Source organism: Pseudorasbora parva, chromosome 10, assembly GCF_024679245.1.
Source record: "Pseudorasbora parva isolate DD20220531a chromosome 10, ASM2467924v1, whole genome shotgun sequence".
NCBI classification, from domain to species: domain Eukaryota; kingdom Metazoa; phylum Chordata; class Actinopteri; order Cypriniformes; family Gobionidae; genus Pseudorasbora; species Pseudorasbora parva.
The window spans coordinates 40,617,717-40,633,256 of NC_090181.1; the positions used below are offsets into that span (position 1 = coordinate 40,617,717).

At 36.8% G+C, this 15,540-nt stretch overlaps 1 protein-coding gene across 5 annotated transcripts in view; it reads right to left on the reverse strand.

The window, feature by feature from the left end:
• LOC137091585 (connector enhancer of kinase suppressor of ras 3-like) overlaps window positions 1–15,540 on the reverse strand; it is a 105,118-nt gene that overhangs the window by 30,367 nt on the left and 59,211 nt on the right. For 4 of the 5 annotated variants that reach the window (XM_067456154.1, XM_067456153.1, XM_067456157.1 and 1 more), the window contains 8 exons: window positions 13,115–13,234; window positions 11,568–11,627; window positions 10,623–10,691; window positions 8,650–8,796; window positions 6,536–6,660; window positions 6,125–6,306; window positions 5,660–5,746; window positions 4,133–4,386 (listed from right to left, as the gene is read on the reverse strand). In XM_067456154.1, coding sequence (XP_067312255.1) covers window positions 4,133–4,386; window positions 5,660–5,746; window positions 6,125–6,306; window positions 6,536–6,660; window positions 8,650–8,796; window positions 10,623–10,691; window positions 11,568–11,627; window positions 13,115–13,234 — 1,044 coding nt within the window. Of the gene's footprint in view, window positions 1–1,405; window positions 4,387–5,659; window positions 5,747–6,124; window positions 6,307–6,535; window positions 6,661–8,649; window positions 8,797–10,622; window positions 10,692–11,567; window positions 11,628–13,114; window positions 13,235–15,540 lie in introns of those variants that run through there. The other variant, XM_067456158.1, reaches the window with a different exon arrangement.

The following is a 15,540-nucleotide window of genomic DNA, read 5'->3' on the forward strand; positions in this document are numbered from 1 at the left end:
AGGCAGAGAACAGAAAAAGTTAGACGGACTGTAAAACCGTAATGTAAAGGAAAGGAGCAGAGAAAATGTGCATGAAGGTGCCTCATGCCACACAGTTAGCGTATTTTAAAGGGATAGTTCACTTTGAAATTAAATTGTGATATATTTTAGCTTACCTCATGGGCATCCGAGATGTAGGAGTATTTGTTTCCCCAGTAGTTTCAATTTTGATCATTTTAGGTCAAACCGTTCTTGTCTGTGCCTCACATAATGCAGGTCTATGGTCACCACCTCAAAGAGCATACACAGAGAAGTCCAAATGAAACAATCCCCCATCGTAAGTACACACTGATGGCCTAAGACACGAAACGAGCGGTTTGTGTGAGAAAACGAACAGTATTTATATCGTTTTTACCTCTTGTACACCAGAGGAAACCCGCAAGCGCGCCCTCGGATCAGTCGGATGTAGTGGTGTACAAGAAAAACGATATAAATACTGTTCGTTTTCTCACACAAACCACTCGTTTCGTGTCTTAGGCCATCAGTGTGTACTTACGATGGAGGATTGTTTCATTTGGACTTCTCTGTGTATGCTCTTTGAGGTGGTGACCATAGACCTGCATTATGTGAGGCACAGACAAGAGCAGTTTGACCTAAAATGATCAAAATTGAAACTACTATGGGAAACAAATACTCCTGCATCTCGAATGCTCATGAGGTAAACTAAAACATATCAAAATTTAATTTCAAAGTGAACTATCTCTTTAAGATCAGTATTGATCTTCCTTTGATTATCATGCACAGCTGTCATTCATTTCATTGATTGGTTTTGTTCGTATTTAAGCTGTTTTTCTTTCAGTTTCTTTGTCTGTTCTCGTCATGTCTGTTGTGCTCGAGGGTTCAGTCAAGTGAGTTTTGATATCAATGAATCTTTAAACTGCTGCGATTATAACCCTTTCTCACCGTTATTTGCAACCTTTTTGACCCTGCTTTGGTCTTCTTTTCTTATGGAGTTAAATCTGTAGTCAATGCCAAAGTATTTTAAAATAAAGACAACTAAATAACTCAATGAAGACAATACAAAAACATCTGGAACAGCAGCTTTAATGGGAAGAAGCAAATAATATGGCACAAAATGTAAATGTGGTTCAAATCTCCATGTGAAGAACAATAGCTTAGTTAATTGTTATAGTTAATAGTGCAAACACATAGTAAAGTTAATAGTAAAACAGTTGTCACAGTAGAGCGGTGTTAAAAATATAGGGGTTTATATAGTGTTTAATCTAATTTGTAATATTTGTTTTGTTTTATATTGTTCATCTTCTCTCTATTTTTTAAGCATGTGTACCATTTTCCCTCAACAAATACAATTTAATATCAAAATTGGCTGAAACCATAGATTTTACAGTGACAAGCTAAGAATGCCATTATAATGGACTCACCATTAATTCAAAACGTTATTATTAAAGGGTTAGTTCCCTCAAAAATGAAAATTAGCCCATGATTTACTCAACCTCAAGTCATTCTAGGTGTGCATGACATTCTTCTTTCAGAAGCACTCTTCTTTTATTTTGCTCTATCCTCTGCGATCCTGTGTCACCAATAGTCATGCGTCAAGGGTTCAAGGGTTACTCTTTTGCCGTAAATCGATGCGTACGGCAATCCTTTACTTTAGTCCATAAAGTTTTAAATATGGATTTTTTTCGTACACAAACACTTCACTTCAGAAGGCCTTTATTAACCCCCAGGAGCCGTGTGGAGCTAGGCTAGTGTGGCGCAGTTATATGATGGATATATGCACTTTTATGGACTTCATAAATGAGGCAAAAATTCACTCCCTTCCGTTAAAAACTTGGATTAGCCAGGATAATAGAACTCTGGTTGTATTCGTCTGAAAGAAGAATGTCATATACACCTACACTGTAAATTTTCTTTCCAAAAATAAGTTACCTGGTTGCCTTAAAATTGAGTTCATTGAAATTTACAATTTGAGTTATTACAATGAACATTTTTGAGAATCAACAAACTTTATTAAAATATTTTGTAAGCATATTGGGTAACTGTGTGTGTTTTATATGTGATGATGCATGATTGAAACATGCCAAATTGTGCTATTTTCATGATTTATCACATTTTATGTGGTTCAGATACAATAATATTTTGAGTTTCTATTAATAAACTAATTTCCTTCTTTATATCAACTCAAAATTTGTATATTAATAAACTCAAAATGTTAAGGCAACCAGGTTACTTACTTTTTTAAGTTAAACCAACAATATTTTTTTTACAGTGTAGGACTTAAAGGTCCCGTTCTTCGCAATTCCATCTTTCAAACTTTAGTTAGTGTGTAATGTTGCTGTTAGAGCATAAATAATACCTGTAAAATTATAAAGCTCAAAGTTCAATGCCAAGCAAGATATTTTATTTAACAGAAGTTCCCTTTCAAAGCCTACAGCGAACGGCCGGTTTGGACTACAGCAGGAAGTGCAGGGATGTAATGACGTCACTAGAACCGTTTGTTGACTAACCCTCCGCCCACAAGAACACACGAAATAGGGGGCGTGGTCTTGTTGCTCTCCCACGTGGAGAAGAGCGCACATTCTGCGCTTGCATTTCCCTGTTATGGTAAGAGGCGGGACCTTTCCGGGCAAAGTGCGCTAAGCTGCTGTCCAATCACAACACAGGAAACGCTGGCCCAATCAGAACTCGTTACGTGTTTCTGAAGGAGGGACTTCATAGAACAAGGAAATCATCAGGCCGTTTTAGGACAGAGGAAACAGCGCTGTACAGATAAGGAAATTGTGTGAAAAATTCTGTTTTTTTTACACGCAAAACATGAACTCATGTTATATTGCACACTGTAAACATAATCAAAGCTTCGAAAACACGCGAAGAACGGGACCTTTAAGAATTTTTCATTTTTGGGTGAACTAACCCTTTAACTTTATTATTTTCTTTATTCTAACTCAAAGATAGATTTTTTTACACAATGTCTGAGCTGCTCTATTTTCTCTTCCACACAAGAATAAAAAAAAAAAAAAAAAAAACGTGTGTGCTATATGTATCTTAAAGCCAAAGCTTGTAGATCTGTGGAGCTTGATAGTACGCAGCATCCACTTTTATGCTACAGAAAATTTTAATAAACCTGCAAAACATTCATTTTTGTTTACCAAGAAAGAAAATAATACAGATTTGTAACGACACAGGGAGAGTAAATGACATCATAATTTTTCATTTTTGTGTGACCTGTCCCTTTAATAAAAAATTAAGAAAAATGTTTTCACAAAAACAAATGTTTTCAATATGCAATAAGCATTAAAAAAAAAGTATATATATATACACATACTGTTAAATACCCATGTTATGTTCCACAAAAGCAAAGCACAACACCACAAATTAAAAAAAAGAAGATCAAAAGCTGATTTATACTTTGGTGTAATGTAATGATTTAAAAAAACCTGTCAAAATAATTTACTCACAACTCATACTCCTAGCACATAAAGGAGACGACACGACTGAACCATGATGAAACTCATCGAAACTTTGGAAAAAAGTTTGCTCAACCCTCCAATTACATTAATTGAAGGTTACACAAAGCAAGAGAAACAACACGATGCCTTTGTTTCTCTGATTAGATATTAGTTGACTAAACTGTTTGGAAAGACATGGGGTTTAGCAGAAATGGAAAAAATGACTGGAAAGCACTTTTTCATTTCTTTTCTTTTCACCAGATTCATTTTTTCCAGCCATAAGCTATGTAAAAGTACTACAGTTACATAAACACTTTGAATTTCATGGATACCACTGTGGAAATAGCTGAGGTAGATGCACATTTTCAAATGTATGGCTTCATATACAAATTAATACTGTGGCGTACAAGTCCATTTTTATAAAAAGCAAATCCGAGATAATGTATCTCATTTTCCCAACATGTGTTTCCAAACATACAATTCTGAGGTTAAATTCTAGTCGTTTTAGACACATTAAGGCAATCTAGTCAAGTAGTAATATAGGCAAATAAGAGGCACAAAGAAATATCCCGAGGAAAGGAGAGTGAAAGCATGAGAAAAGAGTCACCGCACACAGCTGGACAAAGGGAGAAGGCAAGCTGACATTAGTGAGTCAATAGCTTAAGCCGTGTGATCCAACTGACCAGTAGCGAGGGCTCCGCGGGTGGCCGTTTGGGGGTGGATGTCACGGGGGTCTTTTTGATTAAGTCCTCCTGATATGGAATGGTGGCGCTGTTGTGTATATCCGAATTGCCAATGAGTCGGCAGTTCCGCGAGCAGTCGATCCCGTAAGCGGGTCTTTGGGCTGTGAACTTCTGTGACGAGCCTGGGCCCGAGGCCTCCTCAGCGATAGTTGGTATGCGCTCGTTGCTAAGGTATCTGTACAGGAGGTCTTCACCTACACCAGAAGATTAAAACATGAACCATGAAATGTACAGATGTTTTAAAACACCTTGAACAAAATCATATTTCAACAATCATATGATGTGTAAAAAAAATTATTTGATTAGCAGTTGGTGTATTTCTCGTGATCTTGATTATGCTATACCAACACAATATAGAGTAGAGTTTAGCTTTATGAAAAGTGATTTTCATATACACTTCTGATCTAAATGTTGGGTTAGGATCATTTATTTGATACATATACATTAAAAGCTAATACGTTGTTTTAACTATAGAAAGTAAAATAACAGCATTTTTTGTGAACATGCAGGATTATTTTATCACTTAAAACTCATCTTTTTTTACGAAAATGACATATTTAATAGTTTTTTCCCTCTGAAAAAAATGTCTTCATGCCTTAAAAGAGCTTGAATGCATCCCTGGAGTGTCTGCTGAGACACTCACCGGCACGTCACCCTCAATAAACCCGTCTCCGGCGTGATGACTCCAATTTTTAGAATATTCCTATTCAATAATTGTTTTCTCGACATGTCATCCTCAATAAAACCGTCTCCGGCACGATGACTCCGAACCTTCAAATATTCATATTCTTGTGTAATTGACGCATCATCCTCAATAAATCCGTCTCTTGCGTGATACCTCAAACTTTTGAATATTACAATCCAGTATGATTTTCTGACATGTAAGGTTGTCAGAATAATAATCATACACTGTGTTAATAGGCCAGAGGAGAACTGGCACCCCGACTGAGCCTGGTTTCTCCCAAGGTTTATTTTTCTCCATCATGAATGAGGCATTTATATAGCGCTTTCATAGGGCAGAGCCAGGCTAATCTAATCTCACCTAAACTTACACTGCTCCTACATCCTACGTCATGCGTCGGGTCAGAGGTCACTCTTCCACCAGAACTAGATTTTTTACAAACTGATGGACAAGTCTAAATTAGTTTTTGGAGGAACAATAATAGTGATTCTTACAGTGAGTTCACATTCGTAATTTGATACTCTTGGTTATCTTTTTTGGTTCTTTTTTGGCAAGTCCTGATCACTCTGTCGGGGTTTATTCTGCGATAACAACCGGCTGGGTGTACATTATCCCTTACTTATAATTGTACCATAATGATTCAGGGTAAGACAAAAACACAAACAGGTTTGGAAAATGGATTCATGTTGTACATTCTCATTATATAATTTTTGTAAATCTTGAACACAAAAAAAGTTACGGACAGCAGCTTTAATGTGGCCCGTTTTTGTGAGGGTGTTCTGTACCTTTCCGTCCCTGTGTCCAGGGCTTCGCATACAGGTCTGCCACGCTCAAACATGTATCCACTGGCATAGACAGAGGTCGCTGTTTACCTGTGTGCACATTCACATGAGAAACAGACAGTTACAGTCACACCTAATGAAGACGTACAAGAGGACCTTCATTGGCAAAGGAATTATTTGATTTAAGATACACTGCAATGATACCATTACCATAATCTATTAGCATCCACTCTAGTGATGTTAATAAATAAAAAAAATAAAAAAAACATGCTTTTTTCTTTAGCGTTTGAGGTTGTATAAATCAGGTGATTTTGCTATTTTTGTAATTCTCACTATAATACAGTACGTGAATTTATACTGCTTTGTCTTAGTCCTATAAAGCACCCTGGTCTGCACCTTATATGGTTCTATATAAATTCAATTTGACAATGATGAAAACATTGTTGACTGTAAATCTGAAATATTGACCATATGATGATGATCTTCCTCTTGGACGCATCTGCACGTTGACCTCAACTGGGTGAACTGACAGTTTGTCGTAGTCTGCGATTGTGAAGCGCCGGTGGCTCTCCAGGTCCAGGAAGGAGTTTGGGGACTCAGAGCCTTTAGGTCTGGCATTGAGGCTGCTGAATGAGCCATTCCGTACTTCCCTATAACAGCAGACAGACGTTTATTAAATCAGCAGGAACAATTAAATAGTAAAGTTACAGTATTTTCAGAAATACAGAGCTTGGAAAAGTACTGCATTGGTACCATGCATTGATGGAATCCGATGGTAATTTAGGGCTGCCACAATCAAAATACTGTGATATTTACAAGGTATTTGAATGCTTCATGTTACAAGAGAACATTCGTGGAGGTTTCAGCTTTCAGGCTCACCGTGGAGTGTAAGGCACTGAGGGGGGTGGAGGGATGTACAGGTCCAGTATGGCAGGCTTGTCCTTCCTACTGCAGAGTTTGACAGATTCGTCTGGGGACTGACTCTTACTAGGAGAGGTGGAGCTCTGTAGAACATGATGAAAACCTTTAGGAAAACATCTCTTCACAAATAATAAGGCACACCATCAAGACATCACTAAATGGGGAAACAAATAATATCATTATTTATACACAGTGTATTAATCAATTATATATTTTAAAATGATATAACAATAGATCTATTGTTCAAACGATTTTAGACATTAAAGTGTGAGTGAAGTATCTAAATACTAGGTAGAGCCCACTGTATAAAGCCCCCCCCCCTTTTTTTTAGGGAGCCTTTTTTACTTTTTGAGCCTCCCACTGGACATGCAAACAAAAATATATAGCGTGGCCATGTTTTTATAATTCATTCACTTGTTTTAGTTAAATTGTGGCCATAAATTAGGAATTTGTTCCCACAACTTAATTTGTTTCCTCGTTTTAGTAAGTCATGGCCACGTTGAACTTATTCATTCCATCGTTTTGGTTTAACTAAAACAAGGTAATGAAATATCACAACTAGGCCAAATTTTAGTAAAACGAGGGAACTACTTAGTTAAAACATGCCGATATATTAGTAAATTGTGGAAAATAATTGTTAATGTGTGGCCATGATATACATATTTTTCTCCTGAATGCCATGTGCAGGGCTCTGTTATAAACCACAGCAGTTTGTTTGAATAATATTGCTGACATTCCCTTGAGTTTAACTAGAGGCATAGAGATTAGAATAATTTCTGAAGGATCATATAAAGACTGGGGTAATGGCTGCTGAAAAATCAGCTGTCATCACAAGAATATATTAAATTTTTTTGTTAAATTATAATGGTGCAAACACCTGTAAATTGACTAGCAGAAACCTTAGTAAAACACCTTGCATGATTTATTTAAAGGGGTACTTCAGCGCTGGGAAGATTTGTATCTGTATTTAAACTGGGTCAATAATGCAGTAGAAATGTGAAAATTTTTGAATTTGGTGCTTTCTAGACTGAGAAAAGACAGAAAATGTGCTTTTGTCTCATGGGGATGTAAGACTACAATTCCCAGAATGCTTCGCTGCCCTGTGAGGCCACTCCCAAAGCCACCGCTACTGAATCCCTTTTACTTTCCCACCACCGCGTTCATCTTCATAAAATCAGTTCAGAGAACAGACACTACAATTAAAAACTGAACGTGTCTGTTCAATATATTGTGATTTAGCCGCTGAGGGAGTGTCAGCACACACGCTGCAGGAGTCAGATTACACTCATCGTGATGAACTGAATGAGCTCTCGTGATGAGAGCTGAGGTAAACGCGCTCGCGGCAGTAGTTCTCAGTGCGTATTCAGTTCATGCCTTTGGAAGATTAACTTTTATAGGAATTAACTTGAGAAGATAAAATACTCACTTTGCTCCGCCAGCCGCACCGTTAATATGAATGCCTGAGCTGAGCTGTGAGTGCGACCCCATCCCCATGTGCGAGTTGAGAACATGTGGAAATAGCTCCCTCTGCTGGCTGTAGTCTTTAGCCTCTGGCCAAGGATTTTACCAGTAATTGTACCAGTAATTTTGAGCAGTAATTTTTCCAGAAATAAAATGCATAAATCTCTCGTCTCAGGGGGATATAAGAGGGGGGGAGCACGATACTCCAGGGTTTCTACTGATAGAAAACCATATGCTAATCGCTGAAGTAACCCTTTAAATACTCTCCTCACTTATATTTTCGATCTGAAAGGGAAACTCCTACAAATGAATATGCAATAAGATCAGCTGCAAAATAACCCCGCCCATGCCTTTTCAGCGTGTTTTTAGTAAATCCTGACACTAGCTTTTCATCAGCAAAAGAGGGTTTGTGCTGATGCAAGCTGTTAGTAAATCTGACCCTTTGTGAGCATAAGAGACTTCTTTAAAAACAATAAACTTTTCAGCAGTGGTGTATATTTGGCCATATAGTATAAAGATTTGATGCATATTGTCTTTGATTAATATTTCTAAAATCAGAAAACACAATTCCGTTGACTGGTATGGCTGGTAAAGCATTATCAATGGCACACCTGAGGCACGGCTGGTTTCCAGCGCATGTTTTTGAGAGGTGCTGGGGTAAATCCTGAGGTTCCTGTGGGTCTTTTCTTTAAAAGAAGTACTACACGTTTAGGGTCCTCTCTCAGCTTGGCCACCAGGTTTTTCAGCTGCCAACCCACCTGGAGCAAACAAGCACAAGCCCTTAAACATTATCGAAAATAATTCTGCTCAGGCTTTTCAGATTAACAGAGGCATGATCACAGTCCTGCAGAGAAAGCACTTCTGAACATAAATTCTTCACAGATACGTCAAATTGTGAAGAAATTGATCCAACATTGCAGACGGGGTGGAGTTGAAATTAAATATGACAAGAATTTCATTCAGTACGAAAAACATATAGATGAAAAGGTTTATTTTAAAGCGAGGGTGAAATGCCGTTTCATGCATACTGATCTTTTTACACTGTTAAAGACTTGGATTCCCATCCTAAACATAGACAAAGTTTCAAAAACTAATGTTGGACGATTGATGGAGTATTTCTGTGTCAAAAATACTCCTTCCGGTTTCTCAGAAGTTTCGGAGAGTTTTTTTTGAGTATGGGTCGGCTTGATGTTAACGTGTGCGCACACCCTTCCATGAGAAGAGCCCGTACGGCTCATACAAGGACCTTCCGCTCTGTCGACGTCAAGCGGACTCATACTCAAAAAAAATTCTCCGAAACTTGTGAGAAACCGGAAGGAGTATTTTTAACACAGAAATACTCCTTCCGGTTTCTCACAAATTTCGGATAATTTTTTTTGAGTATGAGTCCGCTTGACGTCGACAGAGCGGAAGGTCCTTGTATGGGCCGTACGGGCTCTTCTCCCGGTAGGGTGCGCGCGCGTGACTAGATGCCACTTTGCGCTCCACTTTATGCCTATGGGTGACATCAAGCGACTTCAACGCTTCAGCACAGCATTCCGGGAAGGCAGCGCTGCATTTGAACCGATTTGAACGCAGAAATGACGGGAAGCTTCACAACATCACACTTCAGTCGCGTCGCAAAGTGGATTTCCACAGTCACTGCTGTCACAGGATTTCACCAAATCATACCAAAGACGTGTGTTTGACGGAGCGGTCCCAGCGATAAAGGTTTGGTCCTGCTTTGGAAGCAGGCGGTGAGTAAAACTGCTTCAAATGTCTGTTTTTGGCTATCGTCGCTTAAGTAAACATCAGTAAACAACACGATCGTGTATAACGTTAGTTCATTTATCAACGGAGCATGCGATCTATGGTGTGTGTTTAAATACATTTGTTTAGCTGACCAATATAGGTGTTTGTCTGTTTATTGTAAAACCACCCAAACATGAACCTAGGCTAGGGGACGTTCACACAAAGCGTGCTTCTTCATTCAAATGCGCTAACGGACTCTATTGTTGTTCAATGTATAACGTTACACTAGTCTGACGTGCAAAACCGTTTTGCTTGCTACTGCTAAGGTTAGTCGCATACAATAGTCTATAAACCGAATCATGTCCTGATAAACTGCGAGTAAACGCACACAAATGTTGACAGGTCACTAAATACAGTACATACCACAGAGACGGACGTCCTGCTGTTGCTGTTTCTCCTGTTCAATTTATTTCAGCCTCCGGATCTGATTCTGGATCATTATCTGTATTAGCTGAGTCTGATTGATAGCCATGGTTTATTCAGGGTAACGTTTTCTTTTCCACGCTTGACGATGTCATGCAGTAGCTGCGCGTGCTCGTGATTCTTTAGCTCCGCCCACACGATACGCCTCCAGCCGCTCGTTTTTTTTCCGGAAATACTCGGTACAGCCTATATTTCTTTTAGAAGTATAATAAAACTAAAGACTTTTCGGAGATAGGAAGGATGCAATACTACTCTATAGTACTCAAGATTGACATGAGATTGACTGAAACTGAGTGTTTCACCCTCCCTTTAATAGAAAATACCATTGCACAATACGACAAACGTGTACACGTGTGTATAAAGAGCTTACCACTGTCTGCTGGTTGACCTGGATGACCTCGTCTCCAGCGTGGATCTTGTGTGTCATATCTGCTGGAGACTAGAGGAGACTTTCTATGAGTATTTGGTTTCCTTTAAACATTTACATGTTCTGTCAAAACCATTTGCACATTTTGTGAACAAGACGCCCTTCACTAGTCCTCTCACTAAATATATAAATAATTAAATAATTTAAAAAAAAGTTTCTATTTCTGCTTTTTATTACTAGTGAACAAACATAAATTGATTTGTAAAGTTCATGTTGTGGGTTCAAAAATAGGCGTCATTGCCACTGCAATAAATCCAAACATGAAGCACAACTATGTTGTTTTTAATTGTGGTTGCTGAACAAATGTGAATTGAGCGGTTTAGACCAAATTTTCTGAAGAAACACGATTGCTTTATATGACATATAACACACTGAAATGAACCTCATTGGTTCTTGTGGAAGCTCAAATGTGCTGCGTAACATAAGAAAGAACCTCATTGGAACCTCATGAGAACGAACCTCAAGCATGCTTGAATTGTATGGTACAGAATCTGAATCAATGAATATATTGATAATAACACAATATCAAATTCCATAAAACAGAAGACATTTTTATTTAAAGTGGCTCGCATTGCAAGATATAGATTTTTAAGTATCATTTCAGGCATTTCCTGGGAATGCAATCTAATTAAAAAAGAATAAACTTGACATCTCAGTAAGCCAACATTCTTAGTGAGATTCCCACAATTCCCACAACATCCTGTGTGCCATCTGTAGCCCTAACAAACACGTTTCAGTCTGCAATCTAAACGAAGCCCCATCTATCTATGAGTTTGTTCATCTAGACTGAACATTACGTGCACACCGGCTAAATTTATCTCAGCCATTGGAATAAAAAAAGCTAAATGTGATAAATCAAATGCTTCGGTCATTGGAGCCCTTACTCACATGTTCAGTGGTGCCAGTGATGACATGAAGCCCATCGTAGGTGGATTTGATGTACATGCCCTGAGTAACAGGAAGACAGGGAGAAAACATGAAAAACAACAGAAAAAGAGAGAGAACAGCACTATATACAGTTGGCAGACAGGAACTTGCACACATACAGAGAAAGTCTTATTCATATCCTACGCGATGATTTCATTTTCTGACGACAACTGTTTTTACTCAGTCCAAGCTGGACATTTGTAATCAAAACGTTAGGGCCGAGGTCGGCCATCTTGGTTATGCTGGTAGACCATCATGGACCAGAAATAAAAAAGTTCCCAAAACCAGCGTGATCACTTTTCTGAACCGTCAAAAAACATTTATTACCATTTACAGTCATTTATTACTCTTGATATTGTAATAATGATTCTTAATGTTGATTAATAGAATATACTTAAAGGGATAGTTCACACAAAAATGAAAATTAGCCCATGATTTACTTATCGTCAAGTCATCCTAGGTGAATATGACATTCTTCTTTCAGACAAATAAATCGAAGTTATATTAAAAAAGTCCTGGCTAATCCAAGCTTTATAATGGCAGAGATTGTTTCTCTGTTTTTGAAATCCATAAACATCCATCTGTCCGTCAAATAACGGCAATATAATTATTAATTATTAATAGCAATATAATTGACATTTAAATGTTTTCTGACCCTTGTTTCAGCATACTGTGACTATCCACATCCACAGCGGGAGTTGCATATTCTAACTAGCAAAGTCCAAGGCACTAGTGAGCTTTTGTGCAGATGAAAGTGTTAATATTAAGTTAATACAAAATCTGTCATCATTTACTCTCCCTCAAATATTTCCAAACATTTATAAAGTTCTTTCTGCTGAACACAAAAGACGATATTTTGAACAATATGGGTAACCAAACAGTTGACGGACTCCATTTGCTTCCATAAAAATTCATTCATGTTTTGGAACAACTTCAGGGTGAATGATGACAGAATTTTCTTTTTTTGGGTGAACTATTCCTATACAGTAAGTTGCTTAAGTTATATCTATGTTTTTGTCTAGAATGTAACAGTTAAAGTTCACTTATGCATTTGTGTCATTTTGTGCCGATAGATTGAATTTGTAATATGTTTATGTTTTGAATATATATATATCTGAATTATCTTATTCGATTAAATAATCTAGAATAATTTGTTTGATTTAACTATTTAAAAATGTAAATTTAAAAGGATCATATTCCTTTTAGATATTTCTCCTAGAAACACTGATGATAATCTAGCAGTTATTTTTTTATTGTCATATTTGTGTCAACAATAATGTTTTAATTAAAACTGAGCACTTGTTTTATTGATCTTTTGAGTACTTGAAAGGAAAAACTGACTAAAATGTCCACACCCAACCCTAATACTTACTTAAAATGTTCTTTTTAAGTAAATGGTGAGCGAATTTAACTTGTTGTCGTTATGACCTGTTTTGAGATGTCCTCTTAGGAATGACATTATGAATGTAAATATAAAAATAATGATTATAATTAATAAAAATCCTCACCAGTCCCTCTCCTGGTTTGATGTTGGTCAGCTGAACTTCCTCCAGACATGCTGACTGGCTCATGAGAGGATCAGAGGTGGTCCTCACAGTCTGGTCACAGATACCGTTCAACACCTTTGACTGTAAGGAGAACAGAGTGCTTAGAAAAAAAGTCCTGCATGGTTTTCTGTGCATAATGACCATGCATTAGAAACACAGATCATTCTGCGTATACATCTGAGAGTTGACCTCCATGTTTGCCCCGTGTCAAAGTAGTGGGTGGACAGGAAAGAATACAGAAGTAAAGTCCCAGTTAATGATCTGCATTTTCAGATATGAACAGTTTTTTTGTCTATGGACTAACATATAGATTGTAACGACAATATAAACACTTAACTTACTTTTACATGTAAATAAACTTTTAATTGAATCCAATGCAATCTTTGATCTGTGCATGCAAAACTGATATCTTAGGTTTACTTTAAAATTCCACATGAATCCACCCAAGCCAAGCACATAAATGAGCCCAACAAACCATAGGGCCCGCATAAACAAACTGAATGCTATCTGAGCTTTGATTTAATTTTCTGCTCAGTGCACAAGGACAGGAGTGTAAACATACCGAACAGGAACATTCTGGATGAAACACTGCATTAAACAACATGGTTTCATTTGATTTATTAATAAGTCACTGCTGGAATCATTTCAAATTTTAACTTATGTTGAAATCTGAAGAGTTGAATGTTCAGCCAGTCTTAACGAGTATCACTTTTTTCTTTTCTATATAAATAGCTATACAAATCACATACACTCCCGGTCAAACGTTTGGAATAATCTTTTTTGCTCACCAAGACTGCATTTATTTCATCAAATACAGCAAAAACAGTAATATTATGAAATATTATGATTTAGAATAATGGTATTAATATTTTTGTGATACATTTTTATCAAGATATTTTGATAAAGTTAAATAAAATTTGAAATTTGATTCTTAAATTGTAACATCATAAATGTCTTTATTGACTATTTTGATCAATTGGAATGCATCCTTTCTTAATAAAAGTATTAATTATTAATTTCTTTAATACACTTACTTATCCCAAACTTTTGAATGCTGAACTGTGAAAAGTGGTAACCTGTAATTATTACAGTAAAGAGTTATTTCTACATGATTTAACCTATACAAATTAGTTTAGCCGGTATAAAGGGAAGTGCATAAGTTTTTGCAAATAATTGTTTCTTGAGTACCAAATCATATTTCTAAAGGATCACGTAACTCTGAAGACTGGAGTAATACTGAAAAGTCAGCTTTGCCATTACAGGAAAGAAAAGAAAAAAAGAAAAAAATTAGAAAATAATTCAATGATCAAATGAAAACATTGTTATTTATGCTAAGCTATTGACCTGACGTGTATATTAGCCTTGTATTGCAGACAGCCCAATTATACTATCAACTTCTTATCAATGTGCAACTGTTCTCTCCGTCACAGAAGCTTGGCAGGGAAGGAATCCATAAACCCAGCCCATTCAGGCTTTGTGTGTGTGCCTATTATTATAGGTGCCAACCTATTATACCTAGACTAAGCGTGTGCTTGCATGCAAATTCCACACTTCATCATCCTTCTCAGTGCCAAATTCTATGCACATATAACTGCATGTGTTCACATTTCACTGCACTTTTTAAATGAAAGTGTTTGGCAAATTAATTAATTTAATTAATTCAGCAATGTAGATTTCTTTTAGATTACACATTTTAGGTAATGTATTCAGACTACTTTATGGTTACTTTTGCATTACTTTTGAACCAAATCCTATAACAAATATTTGAGTAGAATAACCTTACCATTTTTTTTGGGGGGGGGGGGGGGGGGGGGGAAATGTATTCCATTCTTTATTATCAATAACATTAAGTTAGCATAAAACTAAAATTAATGCATCTAATTCATCTTATTGTGAACAATTCATCAATGCATATACTTCATTTATTTTTAATTTGTTTGAGCTTGTAATTTTTAATCAAAATGTGATAACTTGACCTTCCAGTGAAACGTTTCTTTCAATTGCCGTACAGTATGTCTGATTTCTCCAATAATCTAGTTCATTCAATTATTTAGGAGCCATTAATCCAGTTTTATGTATCCATGTTTTGTGGAAACCGTGATGTACGTACACAAACTATATATATACAGTATTGTTCAAAATAATAGCAGTACAATGTGACTAACCAGAATAATCAAGGTTTTTCAAATATTTTTTTATTGCTACGTGGCAAACAAGTTACCAGTAGGTTCAGTAGATTCTCAGAAAACAAATGAGACCCAGCATTCATGATATGCACGCTCTTAAGGCTGTGCAATTGGGCAATTAGTTGAATTAGTTGAAAGGGGTGTGTTCAAAAAAAATAGCAGTGTGGCATTCAATCACTGAGGTCATCAATTTTGTGAAGA